The sequence below is a fragment of the Myxine glutinosa genome, chromosome 11 (genome assembly GCF_964187855.1).
Source record: "Myxine glutinosa chromosome 11, kmMyxGlut1.1, whole genome shotgun sequence".
NCBI lineage: Eukaryota > Metazoa > Chordata > Myxini > Myxiniformes > Myxinidae > Myxine > Myxine glutinosa.
This window is the reverse complement of record NC_136271.1, coordinates 107,150,256-107,163,154: the sequence shown is the minus strand read 5'-3', so window position 1 is coordinate 107,163,154 and position 12,899 is coordinate 107,150,256. Positions and strand designations below refer to the sequence as shown.

Here is a 12,899-nt window from a genome sequence, read left to right as displayed (position 1 = left end):
ATCCAGCCGTTGTGTCTTTTCCATCATTGATTTAGCATAGCGCGATTTAGTCAACGTTCGAGTATAATCGGGTAACTTGTGCGGACACGGCGGCCATTCCGCTCGGCCCACCCTAACATCAAAGTCGTGTCTGTAACAATATACATATATATATATATATATATATATATGTGTGTGTGTGTGTGTGTGTTTGAGATGGAAGCCATTGAAGTTGGTTGACTATCTCGAGATCAGGGTGATATGATTGGTGTTTTATCTTTGAGCCTCAAATCTTAGCAGCTGCAATGCCAGTTTTGCTCAAAAGGTACCGCAGAAAGAGAATTGCAATTGTCAATTGTGACGTTGGTGAGTTTATGAAACATGATATCCGTGAGGTGCTTCTCGGAAAGTGTATAAAATTGACGAGCTCTCCATGTTGTTCAAGTTCAAACCGTTTTGAGGTAAAGGATAAGAAAGTGACAATTGATGCATTGTATTGTACTGTATCTGTAATAGATTGGAAAGGCCTGTCGGTGATACTCCTGCTTGTGTTGATGAAATTAAAGAACAATTTCAACCTCCAGTTTGTGTTTTCAAAGTGGCTGTTATTAATCATTGGTACCGGATCTACTGTTTCTCTTTGTGTAATATTTTCCCTATAGTATCTGGCGAAGTGGAAAAACTCCATAAGCGGTGCCGTGTCATTGTAAATGAGCGACAAGCAAACAGAACGGTTGTGCGAGAGCTGATGTGTCGACAGAGGTAAGTCACTCGCTAACTCTGCTTTTCTCAGTATTCACCTTCTGTTGCGGATAACTGTTTTGTATAAAAAAAACGCATTTTTTGTAATTATTATAGCAACCCAAAGCAACATATTGCAAATTGTCAAATATCTTATTTGTGAAGTCTGTTCATGTACTGACTGAATCAACCACGTTTTTTAAATTTGTGCAGTTGTGTGAAATAATTCTCAACCCTCAGATCGGCGGTCTGCAGCCTCTTCATTCTCCGCAGACCTGGAAAAAAATCACAAACTGGTCAAAAACAAGTGGAACATGTCTTTCAATCCTGACAAATCTCACACTCTCACTTTGTCTCTCCGAAAAGAGCGTCTGGACAACCCTCTCATCTACTTTCTCAACAATCCTCTCCAAGAAGTTCTGTCGCTCAAGCTTTTGGGTCTCAATATCTGCCATGATCTTTCTTGGGAAAAACACATTTCCAAGCTGGCCTCCAAAGCCAGTCGCCGACTGGGCATCCTCCGTCGTGCGAAGTCCTTCCTTGGCACACCTGAGCTCCTCACCACATACAAGGCTTTCATCCGCAGCTCAATGGAATACTGTTCCCCCCTATGGGCCGGTGCTCCTGCCTCACACCGAGATCGTCTTCACGCTGTTGAAACCAAAGTTTTCAGAATGATTGGAATCTCCCGTGATGAAGCTAACTCCGAGGGCCTTTCACTCACTCACCGCAGGCAGGTTGGTGGTCTTTCTGTCTTCTACCGCCTCCTCTCCGGCCTTGCTCCCCCAGTTCTGTCTGTGCTGTGTCTCCCAAAAATTTCTGCAAGTCGCACAAGATCTGTCAGCAACCCTCTTCTGGTGAAACTGCCAAAATCAAGATTGCTCACCTTTTGTGTTTTGAAAGTAGGGCAGGGGCCAATCGAGCATAAAAGGACACCAAAAAACATTAATGTCTTCCTTCCAAGATATTTATTCAAAAAAAGAACAACAATTGTGTTAAGTGAAGTAATGTATATTAATTAAACCAAACATGATTTCTGTGTCTGTGGATCTCTAACCCGATAAAAAACCCCATCCCCTCCTATTGGGTAAGCCTGGTTTTGGCTTAGCGGTTAGGGTGCCGGCTTGGGATCCGAGGATCCTGGGTTTGAATCCCGGTCGATCGCTGAATTAACGCCAGGGGGGTTGACTCAGCCTGTCCTACCTTCCGAGGTCGGCAAATTGAGTACCAGTTCACTGGTAATTCCCTGTGTGTCGCAAGAGGCGACTAACAGGGTTGGCGGCAGGAAGGGCATCCAGCCATAAAACATTGTTTCAAAAAGGGTATATTTTGATGTTCTACATCACTGGGTTTTGTGTGGAAAACCTAATTTGACTATTTTAATGAAGTACAGCCTCTTGACCTTGATAGTTAACGCAGTGCATGCCCTCTTCCTCTGCTCCCTTGTCCCCTCCTCCAACTGCCCCCCAAACTCCTCCACCAACCCACTGTGGATGAGCTTTTTTTTTGGTCTGCAAGGACAGATGTAATCACGGTCTCCTTAATTCGATGATGAAAGACAATGATTCATGTACATTTTAACAAAGTTATTTTATTGTGAATCTGCACGTGTTATGGTCATTCAACAAAAGAGGAATTTCATAAATCCTTGTCATTGAATAGTTTGCTTTAGGAACGACCGAGATGTGTTAGAGATTCAGCCTTTGTGATGCTAAAGTTTCTCAAACTCTGCTTTACTAGGAAGGAGTTGTCTCGGCTTGAGCAAGAGCGAGAAGATCTGTTGCTAAGACTGAAAGTTGTGCAATCCCCAAGCGCTGTGCTTCGTGATGAGCAACAAATTAAGAATCTACGTGTTCTGCTTGCACGTCACCATGAGCTAGATAAAACCATCCAACAGGAGAAGGATTCCTTGATTCATCTGGATGGTCAGGTAACATAAATTGTCTAAGATTTCAAATAGAGACCTGCTGAATGCGTCATTTTGTGAATAGCAATCATACACATTTGAACTTTTGACGTCAAACTGGTGGAAGTTAGATTTCCTTGGAAATTGACTGTCGATGGTTTTACGTTCGTATTCCAGTGTTGTTAGCTTGGAGGTCATTATGTTTCATCTGTTGTGGCCTCATATATACGTGTGTGTACATATATATATATATATAGCTATATATACATACACAGTCACGTGAAAAAGTAAGTACACCCCATGTAAAGTTTTGACTTTTTCAACATATTTCAACATACAGCTATTTGATCTTCATTTCAACAATATTGAGAGATAAAGGTGATGTAATATAACAAACTAGCGGGGTCACCCGTGGGAATCCCACGGGCATGGATGTGTGTGACGAATTTTAAATATATGTCGACTGTTATTTTAGGCGGTGTATTTTCGTTTATCATCATGGCGCGATTTTAAAATATATATCTCTGCATTTTCCTCTCCAATACCTCCTCACACTTTACACACACACCGGCCCATGTTTACATATATACACACACACACATACACACACACACACACATATACACCCACACACGTATACACATACACACACACACACACACACACACACACACACACACACACACACACACACACACACACACACACACGTACAGACACATATACACATTACACATATGTATACACATATGTATCCACATATACACATATATGCACATTATACACATATCCACACACACACACACACACACACACACACACACACACACACACACACACACACACACACACAACACACACACACGTACAGACACATATACACACACACACACATATATATATATACACATGCACACACACACACAGACATATATGTATATACACATACAACAACAACATGCATTTTAAGGCCATTTTCCCTGCTAGAGCGGGGGTTAGCCTACATATAGTGCGGGAGCCCAGAAACATTTGTTTCACATCTCGAGTACAAAAGGTTTGAGGCCTGGAATATATGCATCTATGATAGGAGACCCCAAAAAGGCAATTCTTAAGTTCTGCAATTCTGCACAGCAACCAGGGGGCGCCACCAAAGACCCCTAAATGTGACTCTTAATTCACAATTTGAGTACATCTTTCAAACTTGTCTTAAAATGTTCTCTATAGGAGTGGAAATCAGAATTCCCAATTCTTAAGTTTTCAATTTGTGTATTAGGTCGCTTAAGAACGACCTAATTAATGCTAATTAACGCTAATTAGCATTTTTAATTCACAATTTGAGTACATCCATGAAACATATGGCAATGTATTCCTTAGGTCATCCTAAATCAAGATCAGTCATTCTTAAGTATCCATTTCATGTATTAACCCACTTAAGAACGCAAAATGTACTCATTGACCCCGTCCCTGGCAAGGTGAGTGTTAATTCACAATTTGAGTACATCTTTCAAATTGGTCCCAAACTGTTCAGTAGATCATCGTGAATCAAGAACAGCAATTCTTATGTGTCCATTTCATGCATCAACCCACTTAAGAATGCAGTCAGTATTGTAACGGAATTTGGGTTGTCACTGGCTGCTATCCCCCCTCCACTCCCTGGCTGGCCCTCCCTTATATGCAAGGGAGGGGCTGGAGTGCTGACCTGAGGGCAGGCCCCAAGTAGACACCCACACCAGTGCTGAGCATGCACACACCTGTCTGGCTGGCCGGATCGAGGGTGTTCAGTTTTGGTTAAGGAAGGAGTTTTGGCCTCCCAGCCAATGGGGAGGCTTCTTCCCTAACTTGAGCCAATTACACCCTAAACAGGAAGTGCCTCTCTACAGAAATGACTGTCCTGCAGTGAATAACTGGGACCAATATACAACATTGTTTGGGGAATAATAACCAGTGACTTAAAGGGAAATATTAACACATTATCAATCCAGGTTTGTGACACTATCTTGAGGGACGAACTTTCTGGGACACCCTGTAGAGGGAGTTGTCGGTTTATCATAGGACCTAATCATGGGGAATCTCCTGCTCTTTCCCTCCATAGATTCTCTGAATCGGCTGCAGAATGTCTGATGTTGCCTGCAATGCCTAGATCACTGCTTAGGTAAGTCAACAAATAGGGTTAGGGTTTGGGGTTAGGTGGCAAAACCCCGGCAGAGGTTGTAGAAGGTGACGACTCCTTGGATGGACATAAATGTGGGGCATTGCTATGGTGAACATCACTGGCGGCTTTAACAGGTGGCGTTTGGGATGAGATGGCGGTAAAGTTCTTGTAACAAGAAACATGGTAACCCTAACCCTAACCCTAACCCAACCCTAACCCTAACCCTAACCCAACCCTAACCCTAACCCAACAAGGGCAACTAGTGAAACAGTCCGCGAAAGTTTACTGAATGTGCCAGCAAGTGGAAGGACATTACACCAGGCATTCATCACAGCATGCGAGGCCGATGACAGTAGGTTTGAACAACCCATAAAGAAAGCTCCTCTCAAAACATTCGTAGACGAATGTGCCAGAAATAGACGAACACCGGATAAGAAAGTGGCAGTTCTGAAGTGTACTCGTGACTTGATGGGCCGCCTAATAATCCTTGCATCAAAGCGTGATGTTGACCTGCAGCATATATTCCAATATCCCCTTACACCAGTACCACTCACGATGTGCAATCCTGATGAGAGCATGGTCAAGACAGATAAAAGTAAGTTGCTTAACTTACTGGAGAGCAAGGAGATCAAAGGAGACGGACCTCAACAGATCAATGCATACGTAGTAGATGGACAATATCTTCTGCACACCCTACCTCCAAACTTACCACCCACATATGGAGGTCTAGCGAGGAGCATACTCTACCAAGTATTGTCATTGTCCAAAGTCCGGGTACACGTAGCCTTTGATGATTACCCTCAACCGTCACTGAAGGATGCAGAAAGAGCCAGACGGGGGACAACAGCCGAGGACAGCAGATCCTACATTATTACTGGTCCAGCACAAAGAAGGCCCAACGATATCAGCAAAGCGCTAACATCCAGGTCATTCAAACGGGAACTTCCTGATTTTCTTGCAAGAGAATGGCAGGATCAAGCATACGCTCATATACTTGGGACCTGTGATGTCTTCCTAGATGTTCCGTCAGGCCAGTGCTTCCATTTCCACGTAAGCGAAGGAGAGGTCAAGCGAGATACCGTAGACATGCTCAGTAACAACCATGAAGAAGCGGATACCAAGATCTGCATGCATGCAAAGGCAGCAGACACCTCGAATGGAAATGTAGTAATACGCGCCTCAGACACGGACATAGCTGTTATTCTGCTCTATCATTGTGAGAAATTCAGCAGCCACATCTGGATGGATGTCGGTACTACATCCAAGCGTAATCGGAGGCTCATTGACCTAACAGCGATATCCAAGTCACTGGGACCACAACTGTGCAGTTCCCTCCCTGCCTTCCATGCCTTTACCGGCTCGGATTACACCGCAGCATTTGTAAGAAAGGGCAAGGTTCAGCCCTTTAATAAGCTGGAAAAGATGCCCGATGTACAGCAAGCTTTCAAAGCTTTGTCAACAGATGGACTGCCAAGCGAGAAATGCAAGGACACACTCTTGAAATTCACTGCTATAATGTATGGAGCCAAAGAGAAGTCGAAGGAAACGTTAAACGCCTACAGGTTCAAGACCTTTGAAAGAATTTACAAGCCCAAGTTAAGAGGAAAGAACCCACTTGAAAAGCTGAAAGGAGCTGATGCCAGTAGTATTCCTCCATGCGAAAGAGAGGTTGCTGCCCACATAAAGCGTGTATCGCTTGTTTCAAGAATGTGGGCCAATGCTGACCAGCCAATCATCCAGCAACACCCATCAGAGGATGACGGATGGGAACTAGTGGGAGATCAATATAAACCCATCTGGTTTGAGGGAGACCAACTTCCGGAGTCGCTCGTTCCAGATGATGAAGAATTAGCTGATGCTGACGATGATGAGGTCCTAGCGCAGTCATCTTCTGATGAAGAGGACGTTGAAGGAGATGGTGATGATGGTGATGTGTAGGTTTACAATCGACCAAACCTGTTCATACGATTATATTCAGTACGGTACATATCCAAAGCATCCTGACAGGGAATTTGTAATGTTTTTGAAATTTTAAGCAAAATAATGTTAGGAATGTTGGATAAAACAACATATATACAATCATGTTGATGTTTGAGATAAATTCAATAATTTTTCGTTGAAATAGTTAGTTGAGTTTTTACATACATTAAAATTTGTTTTTAGTTCAGGGTAATTAGCTTAAACATGTTAAATAGTTTATAAGCGATAGTCAGAGATAAAACAGCAATATCGCTAATAGAGTAAAAGTTAGACATTAGGTATTAATTTTTATAAAATTAACATTAAAAATTGTTTTTTGTTCCGAGATTTGAGATTTAATTGTTGATGGGCGGTAGAACCAGGACGCCAATTTACTACATGACTTACTATGATCTGATTTTGAAGCATAATTCATGCATACTAAGTACATTTTTGTGTAGTTTATAAAAAAATAAAACATTGTGTTTGTATACAATCTATGTTTCTCCTTTTTGTCAGTGTGCATTCTTAAGTGGGTTAATACATGAAATGGATACTTAAGAATGACTGATCTTGATTTAGGATGACCTAAGGAATACATTGCCATATGTTTCATGGATGTACTCAAATTGTGAATTAAAAATGCTAATTAGCGTTAATTAGCATTAATTAGGTAGTTCTTAAGCGACCTAATACACAAATTGAAAACTTAAGAATTGGGAATTCTGATTTCCACTCCTATAGAGAACATTTTAAGACAAGTTTGAAAGATGTACTTAAATTGTGAATTAAGAGTCACATTTAGGGGTCTTTGGTGGCGCCCCCTGGTTGCTGTGCAGAATTGCAGAACTTAAGAATTGCCTTTTTGGGGTCTCCTATCATAGATGCATATATTCCAGGCCTCAAACCTTTTGTACTCGAGATGTGAAACAAATGTTTCTGGGCTCCCGCACTAATACACATACACACACATATATGCACACACACACACACACACACACACACACACACACACACACACACACACACACACACACACACACACACACACACACACACACACACGTACACACACACACACACGTACAAATGTCCCACATGTATATATCCCACATCCCACATGTATATACATGTTTAAAGTGTACGTGCCCTTCCCCCCTCCCCCGCCCGGCAACGCTGGGTACTTCTGCTGGTAACTAATAAAATAAAAACGAAGAAATATCTCTCGGTAATTTCATGAAACTCGGTGGAATTGGATGAAATTCGCTCGGTGAATTCGCTCGGTGAATTCACTCGGTTTATTCGGTTCGGCTCGGTTCACTCGGTTTAAAGAAAAAGCGATAATGTGAACATGTTGCCGTCTGTGTCATGTTGGGCGGTGTATGATACATGTTGGCGGTGTTGGGCGGTGTATGATACATGTTGGCGGTGATATGGTGTATTTTTCAAATATATATCTCTGCGTTTTCCCGCGTTGCTGACACCGAGTCTAAAACCATCAATAAAAATGAAATCAGATGGTGAGTTAGATTGGAGATAAAGGCGTGAGAGACTCAAGATCCGAAGGATCGGATCGGATTTTCTGCCCGTTTTTTTTCAACCGAGTCAGTGGGGTCACCCGTGGGAATCCCACGGGCATGGACGTGTGTGACATTTCGACATATTGAGTTAGATGCTGCACATTCATTTTTACAAAATGGTTACTGGCAAGTCATCAGATCCAGAAATGGTGTAATGAACACAATTTATTTATTTCACATAATATGTGACACCTCACTCCTCTCCACCGGACACTCTCCTCTCTCCACCTGACACTCTCCTCTCTCCACCTGACACTCTCCTCTCTCCACCTGACACTCTCCTCTCTCCACCTAGCACTCCTCTCCTCTCCAATCCCTCACATTCCTCTCCTCTCCAATTCCTCCTCCTCTCCAATCCCTCACCTCTCCAATCCCTCACACTTCTCTCCAATCCCTCACACTCCTCTCCAATCCCTCACACTCCTCTCCAATCCCTCACACTCCTCTCCTCTCCAATCCCTCACCTCTCCAATCCCTCACACTCCTCTCCAATCGCGCCTCACAATCCTCTCCAATTGCGCCTCACACTCCTCTCCAATCGTTCCTCACACTCCTCTCCAATCGCGCCTCACACTCCTCTCCAATCGCGCCTCACACTCCTCTCCAATCGCGCCTCACACTCCTCTCCAATCGCGCCTCACACTCCTCTCCAATCCCTCACACTCCTCTCCAATCCCTCACACTCCTCTCCAATCGTGCCTCACACTCCTCTCCAATTGCGCCTCACACTCCTCTCCAATCGTGCCTCACACTCCTCTCCAATCGCGCCTCACACTCCTCTCCAATCGCGCCTCACACTCCTCTCCAATCGCGCCTCACACTCCTCTCCAATCACGCCTCACACTCCTCTCCAATCGCGCCTCACACTCCTCTCCAATCGCTCCTCACTCGCCTCTCCAATCGGCTTTTCCCCGTCTCGTTTCTCTCATTTTTCTTGCTCCATCATGTTCAAGTTTGCATTGACGTTCGTCGATGGACTCGTTCGCCCGTCTCATTCGTTTTCTTGCTACATCCTGTCCAACCAAGTCTGCGTTCTTCATCGATCGTCTCATTCATTTTGGAAATAGAAGTTTCCACGCAGCGCATGAATTGTCACGATCCTCAAGAGGAAGTGTCTCGTAATCATCAAATGATAAATGGCAAGTAAATTATATTGTGGAAAATTAAAGATTTCAAATAAACCTATTTAAAGTGTATGCGCACATAACTAATTTAAAAAACGAAGAAATAATCTCTCGGTAATTTCCTGAAACATATTTTACTTCCGGATAATAATGATGAATGAAATAAAAACGAAGAAATATATGTCGGCATCATTGTTGACGTTTTTGTGACGACTGTCATCAAACGAAAAAGTAATATATCTTAACGGAAAAGCAAAAGCGAATTTTTAATATATGTCGACACGTTGCCGTCGGTGTCATGTTGGGCGGTGTATGATACACCATGACGCGATTTTAAAAAATATATCAATGCATTTTCCCACGTGTGTGGAATGTTCTCAATTATTGCTGACACCGAGTCTAAAACTATCGATAAAAATGAAATCAGATGGTGAGTTAGATTGGAGATAAAGGCGTAAGAGAGACTCAATGGCCTTGAAGTTACAGGCCTTTGAGAATTCATTTTGTTCTATAAACGGCAACTTTCATCGGATTTTCTTCCCGTTTTTTTTCAACCGAGTCTAAAACTATGTTAGCGACTGTGAAAAATGAAGTGATATATCGAATTTGATTTGAAATAAAACTGGGAGAGAGAGCAAGACACCACGGGCCTACAAAACAGGCCTCAAAGCTATGCGAGTTAATAAAATGGTGGATATTTGTTTATATGAAGCCTCTCCCAGAATGGGTGGAGCTATGGGTGGAGCTACTCTGCAAACCGAGTAAGCCACACCCCGGACAGACGTCCAACAGACAGAATCATCTACGGCTATTATAATATAGATACATATAACGCTGACTGTGGAAAAGCCCAGATATATAGATAGATAGATATATATATATATATATATATATATATATATATATATATATATATATATATATATATATATACTGTATATATATATATATATATATATATATATATATATATATATATATATATATATATATATATATATATATATCAATCATACTAGAACATGCAATTTGTCTGTCTGTCTGACCATGATGCATTAGGGTCATTACTTATCTCAACCAAACTTGAAAGGAGAACTAAGAGTCACACGATGGAGGTTGTAGCAACTTCATTCCCCCCCCCCCCCTTCACCCCCCTCCACTCCAAGGGGCTTTTCCACATTGAGCAAAATCCATGTTAACGTGTATAAATAGCTTATCATGGTGTTTCGTGGGGCACCTTACCAGAAGAATATTATAAACCACAAACACGTATGATTACCCTTTAAAACAGTCGCTACTGCTGTTTACTAGTAAATTGAAAGGGAGGAAATCCGACGTTCTTGAGGGCATTACAGTATATGCTTATCGCTTCCCCCACAGAAGAACGGACCTAAGCCTCGATCTACGGTAATCTATATACCCCAGAGTGGAAAATAACATGACCCTTCCTGCTGCCCCCACAGCGAGAGTGTGTCTTTGTACATGTAAATATAAGTACATCTCATACTGTACAACGTTATGAAAGACATTTTTCATTTGTTATTTACATGTTCACATTTTTATTTTTGGATTACTTTTTAAAGCCCTGTTTTATTTTATCAGTAATTCTTTCTTGCATGTTCAACTAAAACAGAAAGTTTATCTTGTGTTTGAATTTCTTCCTGATAAATCTTCGAACTGTCTTTCTTTTCCAAAGATTCAACAGATGGAGGAAAAAGTGAACTGGCAACAAAGAGAGGTTGCTGGAACTACCAGTTCCTCTTTGCAGGTGACAACGGCCCAGAAGTCGGTCTATATATTGCAAAACACTCTTGAAAAGGTACGATGGAAAAGGGGAAACATTGAAATTGGGTTGGGAAGAGTGGGTAGGATCGTGTGAGTGATTCTGCAGCCAACCAGAAATAGAGAGGATTTAGCAGAAATCTGAAAAGGGATTAATCTTTGTTATTCACCAATTAAGATATGTGGCGCAGAACCAAAAAGAGCAGTTGCACATATGCATTATCTTGAGTGCTTGTAAACAAACATTTAAGTTTTTGCTGGGTCCATTATTATTATTATTACTATTTTTCCAAGTCCATGAAGATGGTCGGTGGTCTTTCTGTCTTCTCCCGTCTCCTTTCTGGTCTGGCATCGTCTCCTCGTTCTGTGCTCTGCTCTCCTCTTCGGGTTTCTGCAGGGTGCACGTGATCTGCCAGCAACCCTCTGCTGGTGAAACTCCGGAAATCCAGAATCCACTGCTCACCTCCACTCATTCCTTATTTTTATGCCTCCACCCCCAAACGTGGATGGAGGCATTGTGTTTTTGGGTTTTCCGTTCGTCCGTCCATCCGTACATCTGTCCGTCCGTCTGTATGGACTAAACCTCGTTTTTCTCAGCAACCACATGTCTGATTGAGACAAAACTTTCAGAGTAGGAGTGACACCCGTGCAGAATGTTTTCCTGATAATTGTGATGTCATAGGTCACGTGGTATGGCAGCTATCTTGGATTAAACGCAAATAATTGAATTTTTTTTCTCTGAAACCTCTGAATTGAAAAATTTGAAACTTGGCACATTTTCAAGTACTCCCAATGTGGAACAAAAGTATGATAATAATGACATCATAGGTGAAGTGGTTTTCCAGCCAAAAATGTTTTAATCGAATTCCTTATCCTAAAAATCTGAAATTGCATGCACATGATCTATGACCCATTTGCATTGAAATATTAAATTTATGACATAATATGTCACATGGTTTGGCAGCCATATTGGATTTAACCTAAAACCTTAAAAAAACATCTTCTCCCAAACCACCAAATAGATTGACTCGAAACTTTACATGTGTCATTGACTAGACATGGTGATTAAAAGTTGATCATGAAAATAACATTGGTCACATGGTGTGGCAGCCATATTGGATTGAAGGGAAATAATAAATAATTATAAGCACAGACCCATAAAACATACAATAAATAAAGGGAGCGGGAGACAAGAAGGGGAGAGAGAGGAAAGTACACAAGCACAACAACAGTAGAGAACAGGGACGTCGGGAGATCTGTGGCAGAGGGAGGGCCAGTGAAGGGGGAGGGGAGGGGGAGAGGGAAGGGGTACACAGTATAAATTAAATTTACACTACTAGGAATTTCAGGAATGAAGTTGGAGATTGAAAGAGGTGGATTTGGGGTGTTTTAACGCGGTTAGAAAAGATCCAGATTTTTAATGGATGAAGATAAGAGATGGTGGTGAACAGCTGTTTTAAAGACCTGGAGGGAGGAGAGGGATTGAAGAGAGTGTGGGAGTTTGTTCCAGAAGCGGGAGAAAAGAGGAATGAAAGAACAAAGGTGAGCAGATAGTCTTGATTTTGGCCGTTTCACCAGAAGAGTGTTTCTGGCAGATCTTGTGCGTCCCGCAGGAAGAGCACAGACAGAGCAGGGGGTGCTAGGCAGGAGAGGAGTCGGTATAAAACAGAAAGACC

The 12,899-nt window shown here is 42.2% G+C and overlaps 1 protein-coding gene across 1 annotated transcript in view; it reads left to right on the top strand.

Moving 5' to 3' along the window:
- LOC137437028 (outer dynein arm-docking complex subunit 1) overlaps positions 1-12,899 on the top strand; it is a 66,313-nt gene that overhangs the window by 27,614 nt on the left and 25,800 nt on the right. The window contains exons 3-5 of the mRNA XM_068131337.2: positions 642-741; positions 2,461-2,650; positions 11,138-11,260. Of these exons, the coding sequence (XP_067987438.2) occupies positions 642-741; positions 2,461-2,650; positions 11,138-11,260 (413 nt within the window). The remainder of the gene's footprint in view (positions 1-641; positions 742-2,460; positions 2,651-11,137; positions 11,261-12,899) is intronic.